This window comes from Rana temporaria, chromosome 6, assembly GCF_905171775.1.
Source record: "Rana temporaria chromosome 6, aRanTem1.1, whole genome shotgun sequence".
Classification (NCBI taxonomy): Eukaryota; Metazoa; Chordata; class Amphibia; order Anura; family Ranidae; genus Rana; species Rana temporaria.
Window position 1 is genome coordinate 220160912 of NC_053494.1, and position 26224 is coordinate 220187135.

The following is a 26224-nucleotide window of genomic DNA, read 5'->3' on the forward strand; positions in this document are numbered from 1 at the left end:
TACTACCCAAAGCCGGTCCATTTACTGCCCTAGCCTGCCTATGTACTACCCTAGCCTGTCCATATACTACCCTAGCCTGTCCATTTACTACCCTAGCCTGTCCATATAGTACCCCAGCCTGCCCCTATACTACCCTAGCCTGTCCCTATGGTACCCTAGCCTGTCCATATACTACCCTAGCCAGTCCATATACTACCCTAGCCTGTCCATATAGTACCCCAGCCTGTCCATATAGTACCCCAGCCTGCCCCAATACTACCCTAGCTTGCCCCTATAGTGCCCTAGCCTGTCCCTATACTACCCCAGCTGGCCCCTATAGTACCACAGCCTGCCCCTATACTACCCTAGCTTGCCCCTATAGTGCCCTAGCCTGTCCCTATACGACCCTAGCTGGCCCCTATAGTACCCTGATCAATTTAATTTCATATTATCATGATATAAACAAACAGCTGTGGGGGCCTTTTGTTGATGGGCGTGAGGTTTTTTTTGGGGGGGGGGGCGGGCAGCATTTCATTCTTGGACCCAGGCAGCACAATGTGTTGGGTCAGCCCCACATTTCCTGTCCTGGCAGAGCCCTGGGGTGACCGTACCGGGCAGGCAGCTCTTCTTCCCCAGGAACATGATAAACCCCGAGCTGTAAATCCAGCGCTGGGGTCAGTGGGGGACGCGATTAACGAGAAGCGCCTGAGATGCTTGGAAATGAGATGTAATGATTTCATTGGAGGGTTTATTTATGGTTTACACTTAGCCGGAACGACCAACATGTGAATATCGTTACCGGGGCTGTGCCGGCAAACGGTGGCTGAAAGAAGACGACATTTCAATGGATTTAAAATCTGCATGAGGGCTCCTGTAATAAGGGGTGTGGGCATTACTCTGCTATGCCAACATAGGGCATGATATGCGGACACGCTTCTAACGAGTTCAGGCGTCTCCAGTCAATTGCTGTTCTGTGCCCCATCAGATGCTGCCAGTGTGCCCATCAATTGCCTCTACTGTGCCCATCAACTGCCTCTACTGTGCCCCATTGCCCCATCAGATGCTGCCAGTGTGCTCATCAATTGCCGCTACTGTGCCCCATCAGATGCTGCCAGTGTGCCCATCAATTGCCGCTACTGTGGCCCATCAGATGCTGCCAGTGTGCCCATTAATTGCCTCTACTGTGCCCATCAACTGCCTCTACTGTGCCCCATTACCCCATCAGATGCTGTCAGTGTGCTCATCAATTGCCGCTACTGTGCCCCATCAAATGCTGCCAGTGTGGCCATCAATTGCCTCTACTGTGCTCCATCAGAAGCTGCCAGTGTGCCCATCAATTGCCACTACTGTGCCCCATTAAATGCTGCCAGTGTGCCCATCAGTTGCCTCTACTGTGCCCCATCAGATGCTGCCAGTGTGCCCATCGATTGCCTCTACTGTGCCCCATCAGATGCTGCCAGTGTGCCCATCAGTTGCCTCAACTGTGCCCCATCAGATGCTGCCAGTGTGCCCATCAATTGCCACTACTGTGCCCCATTAAATGCTGCCAGTGTGCCCATCAGTTGCCTCTACTGTGCCCCATCAGATGCTGCCAGTGTGCCCATCGATTGGTAGCATCTAATGGGGCACAATAGCGGCAATTGATGGGCACACTGGCAGCATCTGATGGGGCACAGTAGTGGCAATTGACTGGCACACTGACAGCATCGGACGAGGCACACTAGCGGCAATTTATGGGCACACTGGCAGCATTTGATGGGGCACAGTAGCGGCAATTGATGGGCACACTGGCAGCATCTGATGGGGCACAGTAGAGGCAACTGATGGGCACACTGGCAGCATTTGATGGGACACAGTAGAGGCAATCGATGGGCATACTGGTAGCATCTGATGGGGCACAGTAAAGGCAGTGTGCCCATCGATTGCCTCTACTGTGCCCCATCAGATGCTACCAGTGTGCCCATCAATTGCCTCTACTGTGTCCCATCAAATGCTGACAGTGTGCCCATCGGTTGCCTCTACTGTGCCCCATCAGATTCTGTCAGTGTGCCCATCAATTGCCACTACTGTGCCCCATCAAATGCTGCCAGTGTGCCCATCAATTGCCTCTACTGTGTCCCATCAAATGCTGACAGTGTGCCAATCAGTTGCCTCTACTGTGCCCCATCAGATGCTGTCAGTGTGCCCATCAGTTGTCACTACTGCGCCGCATCAGATGCTACCAGTGTGCCCATCGATTGCCTCTACTGTGCCCATCAGATGCTGCCCGGCACTTACCTGTCTCGCAGCGGGTCAGCGGCGCTCTCCTGCACGTCCTCCATGTCTCCTTCCGTCCTCTCTATCAGGCGTCCAATCACAGCGCCTGACATTTCAGCCAATCAGGTGACAGGTAACAGACCCGGCAACCTGATTGGCTGAGAGGCAGTGTTGGCAAAGCAAATTCCTTTGCTTTGCTAACACACAGTTGAGTGAAGAGCGAACGCCCAGCATGGCGCCCGCTGTTCACATTTTTTGGGGGCCTATTAGAGCCTATGGGCTTCAATCGGACAATTCCAAAAAACACCCCGCCGCCGCCGGTGTAATTCAGGTGCCCGGCGCCCGAAAATGGGGCCGCAGACACCTGAATAGGGAGCGACAGCAGCGACCATAGATTCATGCATGGGGATAGAACGGTGCCAGGAGAGAAGGGGCGGCGCCCAATGCGCCCCTTATGGACTGATGCAAGATTATTTTCTAGAAATAAAGTTGCGCTAACGATGGCGTTTTTTTGTTTTTTTTTTGTTTCTCTCTTAGGAATGGCGGCTGGACACCCTGGTCCTCCTGGGCGCAGTGCAGCACCTCCTGCGGTATTGGATTTCAGGTGCGGCAAAGGACGTGCAGCAACCCGGCTCCGCGGTTCGGAGGGAGAGTCTGCGTGGGGCAGAGCAGAGAAGAACGGTAAGACCCCCCCCCCCTTTTTTTTGTCAGCTTTTCTGTCTGAAGACGAACGTCGGCACCCAATCGGTTAACCAGCCGCCGCGGAGTCAGTGCGTTTAAAGATAATTACACGTTGCAGTCTTTATCGCAGAGCGGTTTAGGCGCTCGCCGGTGTTGGTGACGCCTGTTTGGTTATTAATTATTCACGGCTTCGGAGAGATTGTATCATTATAGAGATCGGCTCTCCCGTCCGGGAAAATCTCTGGAGCTCCGAGAATGCCGCGCCGCCCGCCGACTCCCCCGCGCTCACCGACTCCCCCGCGCCCACCAACTCCCCCGCGCCCACCGACTCCCCCGTGCTCGCCGACTGCCCCGTGCTCGCCGACTGCCCCGTGCTCGCCGACTGCCCCGTGCCCGCTGACTCCCCCGCGCCCACTGACTCCCCCGTGCTCACCAACTCCCCCGCGCTCACCGACTCCCCCGCGCTCACCGACTCCCCCGCGACCGCCGACTCCCCCGCACTCTCGCTGACTCCCCTGCGCCCGCCGACACTTTTTATTTTTTTTTTTTTTTTTTTATTGGGTTTAACCGATCGCTCCAGTGCTGTGCGTCTCCAGGATAAGTGTCGGCTAAGTACTCACGACTCCCCCGCGCTCGCCGACTCCCCCGCGCCTGCCGACTCCCCTGCGGCCACCGACTCACCCATGCTCACGACTCCCCCGCGCCCACCGACTCCCCCGCGCCCACCGACTCCCCCGCGCTCACCGATTACGCCGCGCTCACTGACTCCGCCGCGCTCGCCGACTCTCCCGCGCTTGCCGACTTTTTTTTTATTGGGTTTAACCCATCTCTCCATCTCTCCAGTGTTGTGCGTCTCCAGGATAAGTGTCGGCTAAGTACTTCTCCCAGGCGGGGAAGAGTAAAGCGAAGGGACTCCAGGCCCCGGCGAGGGTTTGGCGAAGTCGCGGTGCGTGGGCGTGGTTTACGGTCTCCATAGCGGCGTGCGTCAGGAGGGGGAAGATGTGGGGTATTTTTAGCGAGCGCGCACACAATACTTCATAATCATTGTAGCGTTTGCCTGGGAAACATTGCTGCAGTTTTGGGAACGGCTCCCTCTGGTGGCTGTCTGTGTATCGGGCAGTGCAGGCGGCAGCCCTGCTGAGTTTTAAAATAGGAGGAGCAATTTACCTGGAGAGTCTGACAGAGAAGAGGAGTGGGAAGGTGCAGCCACTGTGCAGCCGACAATCCAAAGGGGCTTGGAACGGGCTGCACTTTTCTGTCCACGGCGGGCTACTATATACCACAGCATCTACCATCTCCTGTCTGAACAATGTTTGTAAACAATGTTACTTTATATCTCTATCTCCCGTCTGATACAAAGTATCATTGCTTATAAACATTGTTCAGACAGGAGATAGAGAGATACAAACTAACGTTGTTTATAAACATTTTTCAATCTCCCTTCTGATCAATGTTTATAAACCAAGTCACTTTGTATCGTCAGATACAAAGTAACAATGGGCTAGATTCAGGTACATTTGCGCTTTTTTTACAGAGGCGCAGGGCAAAGTTTTTGCCCTGAGCCCCCGCAAATTTTCTGCGCTACCCGCGATTCACGGAGCAGTAGCTCCGTAAATTGCGCGGGCGCGCCGGCAAAATGCCCAGCGTAAGCGCGCGCAATTTAAATGATCCCGTAGGGGGCGGGAATCATTTAAATTAGGCGCGTTCCCGCGCCGAGCGTAGTGCGCATGCTCCGTCGGGAAACGTTCCCGACGTGCATTGCGGCAAATGACGTCGCAAGGACGTCATTTGCTTCAAAGTGAACGTGAATGGCGTCCAGCGCCATTCACGATTCACTTACGCAAACTACGTAAAATTCAAATTTCGCGACGCGGGAACGACGGGTATACGTAGCATTGGCTGCCCCTGCTAATAGCAGGGGCAGCCTTACGTGAAAACCGCCGTACGCAAACGACGTAAACTGCGTACGCAGGGCTCGCGTAACATTGTGAATCGGCGTTAGTATGCAATTTGCATACTATACGCTGAGCACAACGGGAACGCCCCCTAGCGGCCATCGCAAGAATGCAGCCTAAGATATGAGGGCATAAGAGCCTTATGCCGCGCAGATCTTAGGCTGCAGTCGGCGTAACGAGGTTCCTGAATCAGGAGAACTCGTTACGCCGGCGCAAGTAAGCAATTGCGCTGCGTAACTATGGTTACGCAGGCGCAATTGCTCTTTGAATCCGGGCCAATGTTTATAAACATTGATTAGATGGGAGACAGATACATTGTTCAGACTGGAGCTAGAGAGATAGATACTAAGTTAACTTTTTTTTAAACATTGATCAGACAGGAGATAGCTACAACGTAACATTGTTTATAAACATTGTTCAATCTCCTGTCTGATCAATGTTTATAAACAATGTTACATTGTATCTCTTTATCTCCCATCTGATCAATGTTTAAAAAACGTTCATTTGTATCTCTCGATCTCCCTTCTGAACAATGTTTATAAACAATGTTACTTTATCTCTTTATCTCCTGTCAGATACTAAGTAACATTGTTTATAAATATTGTTCAGACAGGAGATGGCTAAAAAGTAAATTTGTTTATAAACATTGTTCAATCTCCTGTCTGATCAATGTTTATAAACAATGTGTCAGGTGGTGAAGTGCGGCGCTTGTCATGAATTTTCTGTATTTCTGATGCTGGGAGGATTTTAGCTGAAGGGACACCCCCGGATATTCGTATCGCACGCACTTTGGGATGCCGTGTATCTTATCACCGTTTAGTAAATATCTGCGGTCCGGTTGGTGTCCGGCGCGTCCGGCCCGGACGGTGATGTAGACTCTGTCGGTTTGTCAGGTTCCTCCGGCGCGGCGGGCGGTGAAATACGGATGTCGCGGGGTCGGATCCCGGCGACTTTGCAGCATCTGGTAATGGACGCGATTAATTTGCTTCTAGTTTCCTAATTAGAAATCTGCGGGGTGTGTGACCCCCCCGGGGGAGGGGGGAGGGGACGTCTCCTCCGCTCCGACCTTTCTCTGGGAAGCAGAGAGGGCGCGAGTTCATCAATAATCTGCTAAATGTGCTAATTCAGTCGGAGCGTCGCCCGCGCCACCCTGCCCGCTTCACCCTGCCCGCTCCACCCTGCCCCCTCTCATTATCCAATCCGCTCGCCACGTCTCCGTATGCCGGTCGGATCAGAACCCGGGGCACTGCGGGCTGCCAGTGCTGGAGGAGGGAACGCTGGTTCCCTCTGTATGCTACATATCTCTGACCCCTGCACTCTGTATGCTACATATCTCTGACCCCTGCACTCTATGCATTACATAATCCAAACTTCTGCAGTCTGCAAATAACATACTCCTGACCTTTGCACTCTATATATTACATACTTCTGACCTCTGCACTCTATATATTACATACTTCTGACCTCTGCACTCTATATATTACATACTCCTGACCTCTGCACTCTATATATTACATACTCCTGACCTCTGCACTCTATATATTACATACTCCTGACCTCTGCACTCTATATATTACATACTTCTGACCTCTGCACTCTATATATTACATACTTCTGACCTCTGCACTCTATATATTACATACTTCTGACCTCTGCACTCTATATATTACATACTTCTGACCTCTGCACTCTACATTAAATACTAATGACCTCTGCACTCTGTACATTAAACACGAATGACCCCTGCACATTGTAAGTTACATACTCCACTCTATAGATTACATACTTCTGACCCCTGCACTCTGTACATTAAATACTAATGACCCCTGCACATTGTAAGTTACATACTTCTGACCCCTGCACTCTGTACATTAAATACTAATGACCCCTGCACATTGTAAGTTACATACTTCTGACCTCTGCACTCTATACATTACATAATATGAGTTGGCTTCTCATATACAGCATTGTATGTGTAGGGATGTGATGGCCACTGGTTCCCCCTCTGTCACATGTTTGGGTTCCGGATCTTCACTGTTCTTTTTCCTTTCAGTTTCTGCAACGAGAACAACCCGTGTCCGGTCCCCATCTTCTGGTCCTCTTGGGGCTCCTGGAGCAAGTGCAGCGCTGACTGCGGGGGCGGAGTCCACACCAGACAGCGGACCTGCGAGAACGGAAACACCTGCCCCGGCTGCGCCCAGGTGTGTATGATGTCATCCTTCAGGACGGGTTCCCCCCCCCCCCCCCCCATGTGACGTCATCCAACCAGACCAAGACCCGGTCTGCACATGTCTAGGGAGAGCCAATGTGTGACGTCATCCAACCAGACCAGGACCCGGTCTGCACATGTATAGGGAGAGCCAATGTGTGACGTCATCCAACCAGACCAGGACCCGGTCTGCACATGTATAGGGAGAGCCAGTGTGTGACGTCATCCAACCAGACCAGGACCCGGTCTGCACATGTCTAGGGAGAGCCAATGTGTGACGTCATCCAACCAGACCAGGACCCGGTCTGCACATGTCTAGGGAGAGCCAGTGTGTGACGTCATCCAACCAGACCAGGACCCGGTCTGCACATGTATAGGGAGAGCCAGTGTGTGACGTCATCCAACCAGACCAGGACACGGTCTGCACATGTATAGGGAGAGCCAATGTGTGACGTCATCCAACCAGACCAAGACCCGGTCTGCACATGTCTAGGGAGAGCCAATGTATGACATCATCCAACCAGACCAGGACCCGGTCTGCACATGTCTAGGGAGAGCCAATGTGTGACGTCATCCAACCAGACCAGGACCCGGTCTGCACATGTCTAGGGAGAGCCAATGTGTGACGTCATCCAACCAGACCAGGACCCGGTCTGCACATGTATAGGGAGAGCCAATGTGTGACGTCATCCAACCAGACCAGGACCCGGTCTGCACATGTATAGGGAGAGCCAATGTGTGACGTCATCCAACCAGACCAGGACCCGGTCTGCACATGTATAGGGAGAGCCAGTGTGTGACGTCATCCAACCAGGCCAGGACACGGTCTGCACATGTATAGGGAGAGCCAATGTGTGACGTCATCCAACCAGACCAGGACCCGGTCTGCCCATGTCTAGGGAGAGCCAGTGTGTGACGTCATCCAACCAGACCAGGACACGGTCTGCACATGTATAGGGAGAGCCAGTGTGTGACGTCATCCAACCAGGCCAGGACACGGTCTGCACATGTATAGGGAGAGCCAGTGTGTGACGTCATCCAACCAGACCAGGACCCGGTCTGCACATGTATAGGGAGAGCCAGTGTGTGACGTCATCCAACCAGACCAGGACACGGTCTGCACATGTATAGGGAGAGCCAATGTGTGACGTCATCCAACCAGACCAAGACCCGGTCTGCACATGTCTAGGGAGAGCCAATGTGTGACATCATCCAACCAGACCAAGACCCGGTCTGCACATGTCTAGGGAGAGCCAATGTGTGACGTCATCCAACCAGACCAAGACCCGGTCTGCACATGTCTAGGGAGAGCCAATGTGTGACGTCATCCAACCAGACCAAGACTCGGTCTGCCCATGTCTAGGGAGAGCCAATGTGTGAGGTCATCCAACCAGACCAGGACCCGGTCTGCCCATGTCTAGGGAGAGCCAGTGTGTGACGTCATCCAACCAGACCAGGACACGGTCTGCACATGTATAGGGAGAGCCAGTGTGTGACGTCATCCAACCAGGCCAGGACACGGTCTGCACATGTATAGGGAGAGCCAGTGTGTGACGTCATCCAACCAGACCAGGACCCGGTCTGCACATGTATAGGGAGAGCCAGTGTGTGACGTCATCCAACCAGACCAGGACACGGTCTGCACATGTATAGGGAGAGCCAGTGTGTGACGTCATCCAACCAGACCAGGACACGGTCTGCACATGTATAGGGAGAGCCAATGTGTGACGTCATCCAACCAGACCAAGACCCGGTCTGCACATGTCTAGGGAGAGCCAATGTGTGACATCATCCAACCAGACCAGGACCCGGTCTGCACATGTATAGGGAGAGCCAATGTGTGACGTCATCCAACCAGACCAGGACCCGGTCTGCACATGTATAGGGAGAGCCAGTGTGTGACGTCATCCAACCAGGCCAGGACACGGTCTGCACATGTATAGGGAGAGCCAATGTGTGACGTCATCCAACCAGACCAAGACCCGGTCTGCACATGTCTAGGGAGAGCCAATGTGTGACGTCATCCAACCAGACCAAGACCCGGTCTGCCCATGTCTAGGGAGAGCCAATGTGTGACGTCATCCAACCAGACCAGGACCCGGTCTGCCCATGTCTAGGGAGAGCCAGTGTGTGACGTCATCCAACCAGGCCAGGACACGGTCTGCACATGTATAGGGAGAGCCAGTGTGTGACGTCATCCAACCAGACCAGGACCCGGTCTGCACATGTATAGGGAGAGCCAGTGTGTGACGTCATCCAACCAGACCAGGACCCGGTCTGCACATGTATAGGGAGAGCCAGTGTGTGACGTCATCCAACCAGACCAGGACACGGTCTGCACATGTATAGGGAGAGCCAATGTGTGACGTCATCCAACCAGACCAAGACCCGGTCTGCACATGTATAGGGAGAGCCAATGTGTGACGTCATCCAACCAGACCAAGACCCGGTCTGCACATGTCTAGGGAGAGCCAATGTGTGACATCATCCAACCAGACCAAGACCCGGTCTGCACATGTATAGGGAGAGCCAGTGTGTGACGTCATCCAACCAGACCAGGACCCGGTCTGCACATGTATAGGGAGAGCCAATGTGTGACGTCATCCAACCAGACCAGGACCCGGTCTGCACATGTATAGGGAGAGCCAGTGTGTGACGTCATCCAACCAGGCCAGGACACGGTCTGCACATGTATAGGGAGAGCCAATGTGTGACGTCATCCAACCAGACCAGGACACGGTCTGCACATGTATAGGAAGAGCCAATGTGTGACGTCATCCACATATATACATACAGACCAAACTAGGGACAAGGGTACAAGGATTGCAAGGAAGGGGGATCACGGCTGGGAACAGAACAGAGGGATGCAGGAGCAAGGCACGGACAAGGCTAAGCAGCAAGGCAGGGACCAAAATCGTGACGCGCCGGGGGAAGGGAGGAGAAGCCTTAAGGCAGCTGACCACTAATTAGCCTGATTGCAATAGCCTGCTGTGTCCTGGGAGACACCTGCTGGTGGACACTGGAACTGCAGCAAACAACCCAAAGCAGGATAGTGCCATCAGCAGGTGAACTTAATCTTAACACACTCCTAGCTGTGAGAAGAGAGAAGCACAAAGAGCAGCTGTGCCGGCCCCTCCCCTCTGCTGCCCATTCACAGAAGCCTTTGTATTTTTGTGAGCGAGCTCGGGTAATAGAAAAGGCTTCTTTGAATGGGCAGGAGAAGGAGAGGGGCGGGGCATAGCAGTTCCAGTGACTCTGCTCTTGATGGCGCTGAGACCACAGTGAGCCGCAGTTATCGGAACGCCAGAAGTTATCTTCCTGGAGCGCAATCAACCAGTCAGATGTAGAGAGAAGTCGGCAGGCATGGCATAGCCGCAGTTTTTACCAAGTAGCGTAATTACGGGAGTTCGGCTTTAAAAGGTACTAATGTTCAAGGGCCTATTCACAGAAATAATTATTTAAAATATCTGCAGACTGTTCTCATTAAAACTTTATTTAGATTCGACAAGATTGCGAGTCATTACCGAAACCCTCTTTCTTCATTATAGATACTTCTAAGTACATTGTCTCAAGGCCTCCTGTTCATCTCCTCCAAATTGTATCTACTTGGTAATCTCTCAAACATCCAATTATCTTTTGATTATTCAAGCTGATACTTGCAGAGAGATGAGACCACTTCACAACGCGTTTCCCAGATGTTAAATATGCTTCTTCAGGAGATATCGCATCTACAAAATCACATCAGTATAATAACAGTACACCGATCAGCCATAACATTATGATCACTGACGGGTCAAGAGAATAAAATTGATTATCTCATTACGAGGACATCTATAAGTGGGTGAGATGTTTTAGGCAGCAAGTGAACACGTTGACCCTAAAGTTGATGTGTTGAGAGCAGAAAAAATGGGCAAGCGTAAGGATTTGAGGGACTTTGACAAGGGCCAAATTGTTTTGTCTAGACGACTGGGTCAGAGCAACTCCAGAACTGCAGCTCTTGTGGGATGTTCCCGGTCTGCAGTGGTCAGGACTGAACAAAAAGTGGTCCAAGGAAGGAAAACCAGCCAACCAGTGACAGGGTAATGGCGGCCAAGGCTCATTGATGGAGGTGGGGTGAGAGGTCTCATTGGTGGAGGTGGGATGAGAGGTCTCATTGGTGGAGGTGGGATGAGAGGTCTCATTGGTGGAGGTGGGGTGAGAGGTCTCATTGGTGGAGGTGGGGTGAGAGGTCTCATTGGTGGAGGTGGGGTGAGAGGTCTCATTGGTGGAGGTGGGGTGAGAGGTCTCAATGGTGGAGGTGGGGTGAGAGGTCTCAATGGTGGAGGTGGGGTGAGAGGTCTCAATGGTGGAGGTGGGGTGAGAGGTCTCATTGGTGGAGGAGGGTAGGGAAGGCTCATTGGTTGAGGTGGGTAGGGAAGGCTCATTGGTTGAGGTGGGGAGGGAAGGCTTATTGATGGAGGTGGGGAGGGAAGACTCGTTGGTGGAGGAGGGGAGGGAAGGCTCGTTGATGGAGGTGGGGAGGGTAGGCTCATTGATGGAGGTGGGGAGGGTAGGCTCATTGATGGAGGTGGGGAGGGTAGGCTCATTGATGGAGGTGGGGAGGGTAGGCTCATTGATGGAGGTGGGGAGGGAAGGCTCATTGATGGAGGTGGGGAGGGAAGGCTCATTGATGGAGGTGGGGAGGGAAGACTCATTGATGGAGGTGGGGAGCGAAGGCTTATGCTTATTGATGGAGGTGGGAAGGAAAGGCTCATTGATGGAGGTAGGAAGGGAAGGATCATTGATGGAGGTGGGGAGGGAAGTCTCATTGATGGAGGTGGGGAAGGGAAGGCTCATTGATGGAGGTGGGGAAGGGAAGGCTCATTGATGGAGGTGGGGAAGGGAAGGCTCATTGATGGAGGTGGGGAAGGGAAGGCTCATTGATGGAGGTGGGGAAGGGAAGGCTCATTGATGGAGGTGGGGAAGGGAAGGCTCATTGATGGAGGTGGGGAGGGAAGACTCATTGATGGAGGTGGGGAGCGAAGGCTTATGCTTATTGATGGAGGTGGGAAGGAAAGGCTCATTGTTGGAGGTGGGGAGGGGAAGGCTCATTGATGGAGGTGGGGAGGGGAAGGCTCATTGATGGAGGTGGGGAGGGGAAGGCTCATTGATGGAGGTGGGGAGGGGAAGGCTCATTGATGGAGGTGGGGAGGGAAGGCTCATTGATGGAGGTGGGAAGGGAAGGCTCATTGATGGAGGTGGGGAAGGGAAGGCTCATTGATGGAGGTGGGGAAGGGAAGGCTCATTGATGGAGGTGGGGAAGGGAAGGCTCATTGATGGAGGTGGGGAAGGGAAGGCTCATTGATGGAGGTGGGGAAGGGAAGGCTCATTGATGGAGGTGGGGAGGGAAGGCTCATTGATGGAGGTGGGGAAGGGAAGGCTCATTGATGGAGGTGGGGAAGGCTCATTGATAGGAGGGGGTGGGCGGTTGAAGGCTGTGTGCATCACAACTGGACCATGGAGCAATGCAAAAAGGTGGCCTGGTCTGATGAATTCAAGAAGGATCTTTAGGTGTTGACTTGGCCTCCAAATTCTCCAGGTCTCCATTTAATTGAACATCTTACAGGACTTAAAAGATCTGCTACTGACGGCTTGGTATGTGAGGATCAGAACTTTGACCACGGAGCAATGGAAGAAGGTGGCCTGGTCTGATGAATCACGTTTTCTTTGTGGATGGCCGTGTGCGTGACTTACCTGGGGAAGAGATGGCACCAGGAGGCAGTAGAGTAGAAATGAAGGCAAGTGTGATCCTTTGTCTAGTGGAGTCCATGCCTTGACGTGTTGGGGCTGTTATGGCGGCAAAGGGGGGGACCTACTCAATATTAGGTGGGTGATCGTAATGTTATTGCCGATCGGTGTGTAATATAAAGGCTCCACAAGGCCCTCATAGATGAAAACTACCTATCCTGATTACATCTTGTATGCAGCAGAAGTGGTCTCATCCCTCGGCAAGCATGAGCTGGAATAATGAAAAGATAATTGAATATCTGAGATTAACAAGTAGATACAATTTATAGGAGATGAAGACGAGGCTCGGAGACGGCGGGAGGTCATTGTACCTAGAGATACCTTTGTGTAATGGAAGAGGATTTTCGCAACGGCCTGTAATGTGGTGAAATGTGATCCTAATAATTGTTTTAATGTGAAGTGGGAATAAAAGTCTGTAGATATTTAAAATAATTCTCTTTGTCAATATACTCTGGAATATCGGGACCTTTTAACATCCATTGAATGGTAAGACGCAGACGGCAATGATATCCGGTGCTAAGCCTTCCTCGCTCTGCTGAAGACAGGGCCGGTGCTACCACTAGGCAAACTAGGCAGCCGTCTAGGGCGCCCTGCTGCCTATTGTTTCAGTGGCGGTGCAGGAGAGAGGGGTGCGGCACTCCTGCGCCCACTATCGATGCACCGCTACTGCTGGTGAGGCTGCATTTGGGAGCTTCATTAAAAAGATGTGGTATACATAGGCAGGGCAAAGGGGGTGGAGCCAAGTGTGGGGGGGGTGGCAAAATGAGGTTTTGCCTAGATTGTCAAAAATCTTTGCACCAGTCCTGACTGAAGATGTGTGTGGTTGTAGAATGTGTCTGCATCGGGCAACAGGAAATGAGAGGAAATCTCCCCGGCAAGATTGTAGAAGGGAAATAAAACCTGGCAGAGGTGTATCTGCCCACCCCAAAAAAAACCCGTCCATAACAAAAGATGGACTGTAGTTTGGCTTTAAAAAAAACATGTGAGAACACACCAAAAAATTCAGAGTTCTGAATTTCGGGAGTTCTGAATTTCGGGAGTTCTGAATTTCGGGAGTTCTGAATTTCGGGAGTTCTGGAATTTCGGGAGTTCTGGAATTTCGGGAGTTCTGGAATTTCGGGAGTTCTGGAATTTCGGGAGTTCTGGAATTTCGGGAGTTCTGGAATTTCGGGAGTTCTGGAATTTCGGGAGTTCTGGAACTTCGGAAGTTTTGAATTTCGGAAGTTTTGAATTTCGGAAGTTTTGAATTTCGGAAGTTTTGAATTTCGGGAGTTTTGAATTTCGGGAGTTTTGAATTTCGGAAGTTTTGAATTTCGGAAGTTTTGAATTTCGGAAGTTTTGAATTTCGGAAGTTTTGAATTTCGGAAGTTTTGAATTTCGGAAGTTTTGAATTTCGGAAGTTTTGAATTTCGGAAGTTTTGAATTTCGGAAGTTTTGAATTTCGGAAGTTTTGAATTTCGGAAGTTTTGAATTTCCGAAAAAAGCTAAAAAACAAATGAAACGAAAATGAACGAATTTTCCGGCAGTGCACATGTCTGTAAGTTAGTCCAAGGGTGGGCACCTTGAACCTATTTTGGTGGCTCCAGACCTACATGACCATTTTCTATATCGCAGCCTTAAGGAACTTCAATAATGCAAAATCTTCCTAAGAGTCCTACATTACCCATAATAATCACCATTATTATTACTATACTTGTTTAACTTCCAGCAATTCCTCTTCTGCTGACAGTGTCTATTACGTATTGGCGTGGATTTATCCCCCGTTCTCTCCCACATTGCAGGAATTCAGGACGTGTAACCCTGAAGCATGTCCTGAGGTACGGAGGAACACGCCTTGGACGCCCTGGATGCCTGTCAACGTCACGCAGAGCGGATCGCGCCAGGAACAGCGTTTCCGATATACCTGCAGAGCGCAACTGTCAGACCCCCACATCCTGCAGTTCGGGAGGAAGAAGATAGAGACCCGGTTCTGTGCCAACGACGGCCCGGTGTCCTGCGAGACGGACTGTACGTTTGTATCTGACCTGAAGTCTCATTATCTTTTTTATTTTTATTTTTTATATCAATGAAAGACTTTGGTTTAATATTTCTTAATGTGTCTTGTCTTCATCTGAAATAAGGCTGACAAATATACATTAAGGGCCGGATTCAGGTAGGGGCGCGCATTGTTACGGCGGCGCAGCGTATCGTATTTACGCTACGCCGCCGTAAGTCAGAGAGGCGAGTGCTGTGTTCACAAAGCACTTGCCTCCTAAGTTACGGCGGCGTATCGTAAATGGGGCCGGCGTAAGCGCGCATAATTCGAATGAGGATGAGGGGGCGTGTTTTATGTTAATTTTTGGTGACCCGACGTGATTGACGTTTTTCCCGAACGGCGCATGCGCTGTCCGTGGAATTTCCCAGTGTGCATTGCTCCAAAGTACGCCGCAAGGACGTCATTGGTTTCGACGTGAAAGTAAATTCCGTCCAGCCCCATTTACGGACGAGTTATGCAAACGACGTAAAATTTTCAAATTTCGACGCGGGAACGACGGCCATACTTGACATTGGCTACGCCACCTAGGGGGCATGTTTATCTTTACGCGGCGTATCTCTTACGGAAACTGCGTATCTTTACTGCGACAGGCAAGCGTACGTTCGTGAATCGGCGTATCTAGTAATTTACATATTCTACGCCGAAATCAACGGAAGCGCCACCTAGCGGCCAGCGGGAAAATTGCACCCTAAGATACGACGGCGCAGGCAGTCGTATCTTGGCTAGGTTTAAGTGTATCTCAGTTTGAGCATACACTTAAACATACGACAGGCTTAGATTCCGAGTTACGTCGGCGTGTCTACTGATACGCCGGCGTAACTCTTTGTGAATCCGGCCCTAAGTTCTTTCAATTACAACTCTGAAGCTGGAGGGATGGCAAAACGGATTCCCCCCCAACTCGGTCTTAGGGGCAACTGTGCCAATTTTGCCATACAGAAAATGTTTTGACAATGGTTCAGTGTCGGCCTATGCCCACATCCCATACCCACAGTCATTAGTTCATTGTAGAAAGGGGCTTTCTAGGGCATAGCTATAGGGTGGCACCATCAACCTAACAGATGCATAAAAAATGTAAAATTATTATTGTACAAAAGTTAAAAACATATACAGTGGAACCTCGGATTACGAACATAATCTGTTCCAGGAGAATGCTCGTAATCCAAAGCACTCGCATATCAAAGCGAGTTTCCCCATAGAGGTCAATGGAAATGCAAATAACTCATTCCCCATGACTTCAATGGCTTGCAATACCGCATGCGGCCAGAGGCAGGGGCCGCCAGTGAGCCTCGGAAACAGCTGGAAAGGCTGACCTCAGAAAGGCTCGGAAACGATCGGCGCCGTTCGGCTCCGGCGCCCCCCACCTCAGGCCAAACGCAGTACAGCACACCGCTTTGGCCTGAATCCTGCTCGTTTTGGCGGGACAACACTCGCAAACCGAGTTAGGATTCTTCAAAATACAGCGCTCGTATTGCAAAACGCTCGTTAACCGCGTTACTCGCAATCCGAGGTTCCACTGTATATAGATACCATGTAATTTGACAAATAAGTTAATAGGATAATTTGCATTGATACATAGTAAAAAAAAAAAAAAAATGCCACAATACAACTCGACGCGTTTCATCATCTGAAATAAGGCTAAAAATACAGTGGAACCTCGGATTGCGAGTAACGCGGTTAACGAGCGTTTCGCAAATATGAGCACTGTATTTGAATAAAAATTCCAAACTCAGTTTGCGAGTGTTATCTCGCAACACGAGCAGGATTCAGGCCAAAGCAGTGTGCAGTGCCGTGTTTGGCCTGAGGAGGGGGGGGGGGGCGCCGGAGCAGAGCCGAGCGGCGCTGTTCGGAAAAGCTTGGAAAGACAAGAAAATACTCAGTTTCCGAGCCTTTCTGAGGTCAGCCGAGGTGTCCTTGGGCCTTTCCGGCCATTTACGAGGCTCTCCGGCGACCCCCACACCTCTGGTCGCATGCGGCATTGCATGCCATTGAATTCAATGCGGAACAAATTATCTTTGTTTCCATTGACTTCAATGGGGAAACTCGCTTTGATATGTGAGTACTTTGGATTACGAGCATTCTCCTGGAACGGATTATGCTCGTAATCCGAGGTGCCACTGTACTTTAAGTTCTTTCAATTACAACTCTGAAGCCACGAGTTGGCAAAACAGATCTCCCCCCTCCCACCCAACTCAACCTTAGGGGCAACTTAGCCAATTTTTTCCTATACGGAAGAAAAAAAATCTCTCATACCGCTCAAACCTGCCCCCCCCCCCAAGACCTGGATGAAAATATTGTGGGCGTAGCCTTTAATAATGACACCCCAGACCCGATATTCCAGATGTGACCCTACAAGTGATTAATAAGGAAACCCCAAGACCCATCCCAACCCAACAGCCCAAGACCCAACCCAACAGCCCAAGACCCATCCCAGCCCAACACCCCAAGACCCAACCCAACACCCCAAGATTTTGTTTGTAGATGTTTTTCAACGGCGGTGGATATCTCCAGCCTAACACTGACCATATGGAGTATGGTGCCCAATCTGCAGCCTGAGGGCCGCATGTGGCCCTTGAGTACTTGCTGTGTGGCCCTTTGCAGACCCCAGCAGTCAGTAGCAGGAGCAGTCTAATGTAGCATGTCCTCAATGTCTCAATATTTCCTATAATGTGTCTTCCTGTTGCTGGTCTACACTCTCTAATGTTCTCCTCTAAAATGTCTAAAGATCTTCTGCCATATACTGAATTTATATGTGGCCCTTTGGAGGCGTCAGGGGCCACAGTTGAGGCTCCTTGCACCTTGCATGTTGACAACCATTGGTATAGAGTAATAGTCTTCTGTCATTCCCCCTCCAGCTCTGGTGGATGATCTCATGCGGAATGGCAAGAGTCCGGCTCGCGTAATCAGCGGCGGCTGGAGCCCGTGGGGAGCCTGGTCCGTCTGTTCCCGAGAGTGTGAATTGGGGTTCCGATCCAGAAAACGGTTCTGCAACAATCCAGAACCTCGGAACGGAGGACTTCCCTGCTCCGGATCCGCCACCGAGTTCCAGGACTGCAACCCCCAACCCTGCCCAGGTGAGAGACGAACCAAGTCATTGTCCAGGGGGGCATTCTGTAACTCTTCCACACAATATACAATGTCTGGATGTTCAGCCAGTAGGGGGCGGTATTTAAAAGTAGAAGTGTACAAACAAATGGAAGGGGTGAGAAATTGTGTTGAATTTAAACATGCTTGGGATTTACAGAAGTCAAAAGTTGGACAAAAAGTATAAAAACACAAAGAAGGAAAAAAATAAACGGGCAGACTTAGAAAACCTATCCTGCTGTCACTCTAGGGCCACCATTAGAAATCATGGGACTCTGTACAGCCCACCTGAAAGGGTGTACTGGGAGGGAGGCCCTATCGGTAGCCGTGCCCACTGCACCATACTCTGTACCCCCTACACCCCTACTACCGTGCACTCTGCATCCCCCCTTACTTCTCCCGCCTGCATCCCCCCTTACACCTTACTTCTCCCACCTGCATTCCCCATTACTCAGCAATCTACACCCCCTGCATCCCTCATTACCCCACACTCTGCACCCCCTGCATCCCCCATTACCCCACACTCTGCACCCCCTGCATCCCCCATTACCCCACACTCTGCACCCCCTGCATCCCCCATTACCCCACACTCTGCACCCCCCATTACCCCACACTCTGCACCCCCTGCATCCCCCATTACCCCACACTCTGCACCCCCTGCATCCCCCATTACCCCACACTCTGCACCCCCTGCATCCCCCATTACCCCACACTCTGCATCCCCCATTACCCTACATTCTGCATCCCCCATTTTCCCACACTCTGCACCCCCTGCAGCCCCCATTACTCTGCATTCTGCACCCCCTGCATCCGCCATTACCCTACATTCTGCATCCCCCATTACCCCACACTCTGCACCCCCTGCATCCCCCATTACCCTACATTCTGCATCCCCCATTACCCCACACTCTGCATCCCCCCATTACCCCACACTCTGCACTCCCTGCATCCCCCATTACCCCACACTCTGCATCCCCCATTACCCTACATTCCCCATTACCCCACACTCTGCACCCCCTGCATCCCCCATTACTCTACATTCTGCGCCCCCTGCATCCCCCCATTACCCCACACTCTGAATTCCTCATTATTACACATTCTGCACCCCCTGCAGCCCCCATTACCCTGCATCCCCCATTACCCCACACTCTGCACCCCCTGCATCCCCCATTACCATGCATTCTGCATCCCCCATTACCCCACACTTTGCACCCCCTGCATCCCCCATTACCATGCATTCTGCATCCCCCATTACCCCACACTCTGCATTCTGCATCCCCCATTACCCCACACTCTGCACCCCCTGCATCCCCCATTACCCCACACTCTGCACCACCTGCATCCCCCATTACCCCACACTCTGCACCTCCTGCATCCCCCATTGCCCTACATTCAGCGCCCCCTGCATTCCTCATTATTACACATTCTGCATCACCCATTACCCGACACGCATCATCCCTCATTATTACACATTCTGCACCCCCTGCATCCCCCATTTCCCCCTGCTTGGCATCGACCATTACTCCACACTCTGCATCCCCGCCATTACTTTGCACCCCCTGAATCCTCCTTTACTCTGCACTTTCTGCATCCTCCAGTATGTCGCACTCTGGATCCCCGTCTTCGGGATTTAGAGTAAAGCTTCACCTGGAGGGTAGTGTGCCTGCTGGCCCTCTGGGGCCCCTTCTGTAGTATTGGCATTGCACCCTCTGCCCGGCTCACAGCAAATCCCCCAAAGTTACAAAGCTCTGCCTGGCCATGGCCCCTCCCTGATGAGTGCAGGATTCTGGGTGTTGTAGTCGGGGAGTGGAAAAACGGGCCACCCCCCCCTAGGGTTCTGAAGTTGGACTGTGAGCAGCCCACAGGTAGACCCCGCCCAGTCCCCTGTTGACTTGATGGGGCCTGATAAGGGAGCGCTGCTTTACCCCGCCCCCTCCCGGTGACCCTGTATTGCTTTTTTTCCTGTGGTGTCACCAGATAGGGAGTGACGCCCCCCCCCCCTTAGCATGAAGAAAGAAGGATACACCATCCAAGGCCGCCATCAGGGGGGTACAGATAATACACCTGTAAGGGGCCCAGAGGTCCCCAGGGGCCCGGATGGCAACCCCCTTTAAAAACTTTAAAAAAAAAATTTTAGGGGTCCGGAGGGCCCCAGATGGCAACCCCCCTTTTTTTTTATAATTTTTTTATAAAAAAATATATATATTCTTTAATATATATATATATATTTTTTTTAGGGCTGTGCAAATTAACTTTTAATTAATCGATTAATCTTTAATTTTTTTGATCGATCGAAATCTTTTTGATCGATTAAAACTCTTTTGATTGGTACTCACCTCTCCGCCGGCTTCTGGGCCTTTAGAGAGTTCCGTTGGAGATCCAGTAATGTCACGGACACCGGCGGGGCTTGTCGTGTCCATCTTAAGGGCTCCTTTGCTGTGCCTTCATATCTGCATGCCGGCGGGACCTTACTCTCTGCCACACGCAAGGGCTGTTACACTTCCCTCTATCACTTCCCTCTATCAACCTGGGATTCTACAACCATCCACTGGGAGTTGTGATAGTTCCCTTCATGGGACATCTACATGCCGACGAACTGATGTTAACCTCTCCTCATCTGTATTCAGCAGTGGTATCGTTGTACACATTTTTATACCAGTATCATACTTAGCTACATGTTTTTATGACTGCTTTTGGTACTGTTTGGTATTACTCGCACCATGTTTACAGTTTATGTAGCTACATCGATTTTATCTCCAGTGCAATATTTATTTGGTTACCTACTTGAAGACTATAAAAGTTTTAATGCTATTCCCATTGAGCGCTGCCTTTGTGTGTTTTTTGTATCCTGCTATCCATTTTTTCAGTGGTTGGAAGCTGCACTGGGAATCAGCCTGCAAGGAGATCAGCTGAAAGTAGTTGGATCTGTATGTGCGTTATAATTAATCGAAATTAGTCGATTAATCGATTAAAAAAAAAAAACGATTAATCGAACAGAAACATTTTGATCAGTAACAGCCCTAATTTTTTTTTTTAAAGGGCCAATTTTTTTTTTTTTTTAGGGGTCCAGAGGTCCCCAGGGGCCCAGAGATCCCCAGGGCCCCGGATGACAATCTCCCCTTTTTTTTATAAAAAAAAATCTTTTTTTTATATATATATATATATATATATATAATATATATATATATATATATATATATATATATATATATATATATATATATATATATAATATATATTATTATTATTATTAATAAAGGGCCCAGAGGTCCCCAGGGCCCCGGATGGCAACCCCCCTTTTTTTTTATAAAAAAAAGTTTATATTTTATTTCTTTTTTATTTCTTATATATATATATATATATATATATATATATATATATATATATATATATATATATTTTATTATTATTAAAGGGCTCAGAGGTCCCCATGTTGCAAACCCCCCCTTTTTTTTTTTTTTTATAAATGTTTATTTTTTTATTTTTGTTTATATATTTTTTTTAAAGGGCCCAGAGGTCCCCAGGGCCCTGGATGGCAACCCCCCCCCCTTTTTTTTATTTTTTATAAATGTTTATTTTTTTGTATATTATTTTTTTTATTTCTTTTTTATTAAAGGGCCCAGAGGTTTTTTTTATTTTTTTTTATTAAAGGGCCCAGAGGTCCCCAGATGGCAACCCCTCTTTTTAAAAATAAATATATTAAAGGGCCCAGAGGTCCCCAGGCCCCCCTGAAGCTGTGTAAGGGGCCCCATAATTCCTGATTATGACACCATCGTCATATTTGTATTATGCGTTTCCCTCACTTCCTGTCTGAGGTTTTCCTCTGGAGTTGGACTTAAATTTAGTCTTGGCGATATAATTGAAGAGAAATTCACAGGGTGGGGGGGGGGAGGGGGGAAGCAATGAGTAGAAGAGGACGAGCTCCACTCTAAATGTCCTTATTGACGCCTTTGAAGTGGAGTTTGTATTCCGACATAAAAGCTCCTTTGTAGAAAGGAACTGAATTCCTCTTGTTTTTGTGCGATCTGGAAGTCGATGCGATGTAATTATAGCGCTGCCGTATAATGCGGCGCGCGAGATGAAAGCGGCGGATGAGTTATTTTTATGTTGTCACAAATAATTGGGGGCCGATCAATAGTTACACATTTGGAATAAACGGCTCCCTATGGAGTGAGGAACACGAGTGGGACGTAATAGTAGTGATTAATTGCTGATACTCCTACAATGTTTCAAAGTGTTGCAGCCATCAATCATTCTCTACTAACGATTAATCACGGCGAGAAATCGCCCGCGTGCGCCCGACCTCAATCAATGTCATTGGCGACGGAGAGCACAAAAATCAGGAATTTCTCTATTTGCATCTTTAGCGCAAAGGTTTAACCACTTAAGACCCGGACCAAAATGCAGGTAAAGGACCCGGCCAGGTTTTGCGATTCGGCACTGCATCGCTTTAACAGACAATTGCGCGGTCGTGCGACGTGGCTCCCAAACAAAATTGGCGTCCTTTTTTTCCCACAAATAGAGCTTTCTTTTGGTGGTATTTGATCACCTCTGCGGTTTTAATTTTTTTGCGCTATAAACAAAAATAGAGCGACAATTTTGAAAAACAAATCAATATTTTTTACTTTTTGCTCTAATAAATATCCCCCAAAAATATATAAAAAAATATTTTTTTTCCTCAGTTTAGTCCGATACGTATTCTTCTACCTATTTTTGGTAAAAAAATCGCAATAAACGTTTATCGGTTGGTTTGCGCAAAATTTATAGCGTTTACAAAATCGGGGATAGTTTTATTGCATTTTTATAAAAAAAAAATATTTTTACTACTAATGACGGCGATCAGCGATTTTTTTTTTTGTGACTGCGACATTACGGCGACACATCGGACAATTTTGACAAATTTTTGGGACCATTGTAATTTTCACAGCAAAAAATGCATTGTTTATTGTGAAAATGACAATTGCAGTTTGGGAGTTAACCACAAGGGGGCGCTGAAGGGGTTATGTGTGACCTCATTTGTGTTTACAACTGTAGGGGGGGTGTGGCTGTAGGTGTGACATCGATTGTGTCCCCCTATAAAAGGGATGACACGATCGATGTCGCCGCCGCCACAGTGAAGAACGTGGAAGCTGTGTTTACACACAGCTGTCCCCATTCTTCAGCTCCGGGGACCGATCACAGGACTCCAGCGGCGATCGGGTCCCGCGCTCCCGGAGCTTCGCGACCCACGGCTGGGTACTAGTACAGGACGTACCTGTACGTACATGTGCCCAGCCGTGCCATTCTGCTGACGTAAATGTGCAGGAGGCGGTCCTTAAGTGGTTAATCTGCCAATATTTTGTTCCATGGATATGGGTCGAAAGTGCAGCGCTAATAGAACATTAATCAATAGCTGATATAAATCATAAATGAGTCCAAATAAATACGTGCAGAAACTAGAGACCGCGCCAAAGTGATCAATGAAATCCTCATCCACACTTCTTCAGATAACTCTTCATAGATAGTGAGACCACAGTGATCCACCGCCTTATATTCAATAAAACCCGAGTGGTTCTATGCCCCGGACAACGTCACATGTGACAAAACACGTAGGGCGGACCAATTGCTCGTGACGTCATCGCGCAACTCGATCTCGGGAAAAGGCCCGGGACTGGCTCGTGTTTCAAAATTGCTTATTCCACGTCTTTTTCGCTCAGCCCCTTAGAGCTTAAAGCAGAGTTCCAGCCTTTTTATGTTTAACCCTTTAGCCGCCGAGCATACGCATATATGCGTCCTCGGCTTTCGGGGGTTATACCGGGTTGCAGGCATCATCCCGGTACAGTTGTTTAGAGCTGGCGATTGGCTATCCAGACATAACAACCGACGCAGCTAAAAGCCGCTCGGTTGTTATGCCGGAGGGGGAGGGGACATCCCCCCCCTCCCCCTCCCGCCGCCTCTCACCGGGCCTTCCGTCCCACCGGGAGACCCGATCCTCCATCCGGCGCCTCCAGTGTCCAGGCACAGACTGAAACGAAGCCGTAAACTGCTTTAAGTCAGTCTCCGCAATGTAAACACGGAAGCAACATCATGACGTCACTTCCGGGTTTCTCAATGGCACCGGATTTTAAAAAGTACACAGTATTCTGAATCGCCGTTTTCGGCGATCTGAATACTTTGAAGTGCAAAGGAGGGATCGGGGGTCTTTTAGTCCCCCGATCCCTCCATAAAGAGTACCTGTCACCACCTATTACTGTCACAAGGGATGTTTACATTCTTATAAAATGTAAACAAAAAAAACCACAATTTAATATTATAAAAATAAATAAAATAAATAAGAAAAAATGTAAAGCGCCCCCCTCCCCCCGAGCTTGCGCAACAAAGAAAACGCATACGGAAGTCGCGCCCGCCTATGAAAACGGTGTTCAAATCACACGTGAGGTGTCGCCGCAATCGTCAGAGCGAGAGCAATAATTCTAGCGCTAGACCTCTGTAACTCTAACCGTAAAAAAAGTTTAAAGCGTCGCCTATGGAGATTTTTAGGTACCGTAGTTTGTCGCCTTCCCACGAGTGCGTGCAATTATAAAAAAATTGGGCTAACTTTACTTTTTCCATTTTTTTTAATTCATGAAAGTAAATTTTTTCCAAAAAGTTGCGTTTAAAACACCGCCGCACAAATACTGTGTGACATAAAATATTGCAACAATCGCCATTTTATTCTCTAGATTCTCTGCTAAAAAAAATATATATATAATGTTTGGGGGTTCTAAGTAATTTTTATAGCAAAAAATACGGATTTTAACTTGTAAACACCAAATGTCAGAAATAGGCTTAGGCATGAAAGGGTTAATAAAAAGTCAGCAGCTACAAAAAGTGCTGACTTTTTTAATAAACAGACACTTACCTGTTCCACGGCCCAGCGATGCGGCGGAATGGAGCGTCGCTCCTCTCCGCCGGCGCCCCTCTCCGCCGGCGCCTCCATTGCCACTCTTGGCACCCAGCCGCGACAGCTTTCGGCTTCACGGTCCGAGCACGCACGCGCTCCCGGAGTGGACAGGTGATCTCCTGGGACCTGTCACATGTCCCAGGAGATCGCCGAGAGGGAGGGGCGTCTAAGGCGAGAGGAGGAGTCACCTAGGTGGCCCCTGGGCGGAAGGAGGAAGTGGGACAGGAAGTCCCACTCCTAACAAAGCCCCCACATGCCAAATGTGGTATGTAAGGGGGCGAGGAGTACTTAACGTCAGATGTGACAAAACACGTAGGGCGGAGCTATTGCTCGTGACGTCATCACGCACCTCGGTCTCAGGAAAAGGCCCGGGACTGGCTCGTGTTTTAAAAGAGCTTATTTAACGCCTTTTTGCTTCCCCCCCTTTGGAGCTTAATCCTAGGGAACCATGATTGAGCTGGGGTCTGGGCTGAAGATGCCATGCACATGGGTTTGCTTCATGATGTGTGGCTTATGGATCTTTTCCTTGACATTCCTGAAAACATCACAGCACCCGGCCTCAGTTCTCCTCTCCAGAGCCCTCAGTCCTGACGCAGGCAGTGGGCGGGCTCTTGGGAGGAGTCATGCAAATAACAAAATGCCTTGAAGGGTTGATGGTCAGGTGTTTCATGCATGAAGACCGCCCTAGGTAACGCCCACTTGCGGTGCTGAGCCTCAATAATTGAAATCCAATGAATAAAAGGGGGGGGGGGCAAACAGTCCCTGCAATGATCTCATCCAGGTTGTGGCTTCTCTCCGCGTCTTCCCCCGAGTCCCAGCGGTCACTTCTCCTCCCCGCCAATCGGGACTTAGGACCCGCAGCCAATCGGAATTCTGATTGGCCTGGGAGGAGAAACAGGAAGACATTAGCGAATATTAATTTGCTGATGTCACCCAACTGACAGTGCTCTGCGCCCCGAGCCCACCCTTTTTTGAAGCCAGTTAGAGCCTCAGGCTCTTATCATGTGCTTTTAACCACTTCCGGACCGCCGCATGTATATGTACATTGGCGTACCTGTACGTCCCTGCCTAGACGTGGGTCGGGGTCGATTGGGACCCCCCGCTACATGCGGTGGTCGGAAACCCGCAGGGAGCGATCCGGGACGAGGGCGCGGCTATTCGTTTATAGCCGCCCCCTCGCGATCGCTCCCCGGAGCTGAAGAACGGGGAGAGCCGTATGTAAACACGGCTTCCCCGTGCTTCACTGTGGCGGCTGCATCGATCGAGTGATCCCTTTTATAAGGGAGACTCGATCGATGATGTCACACCTACAGCCACAC

At 49.9% G+C, this 26224-nt stretch overlaps 1 protein-coding gene across 3 annotated transcripts in view; it reads left to right on the forward strand.

Moving 5' to 3' along the window:
* Positions 1–26224, forward strand: part of SEMA5B (semaphorin 5B) — a 415290-nt gene that overhangs the window by 351323 nt on the left and 37743 nt on the right. For all 3 annotated transcript variants that reach the window (XM_040358292.1, XM_040358294.1, XM_040358293.1), the window contains exons 15-18: positions 2773–2916; positions 6925–7072; positions 14649–14874; positions 17755–17973. In XM_040358292.1, coding sequence (XP_040214226.1) covers positions 2773–2916; positions 6925–7072; positions 14649–14874; positions 17755–17973 — 737 coding nt within the window. The remainder of the gene's footprint in view (positions 1–2772; positions 2917–6924; positions 7073–14648; positions 14875–17754; positions 17974–26224) is intronic.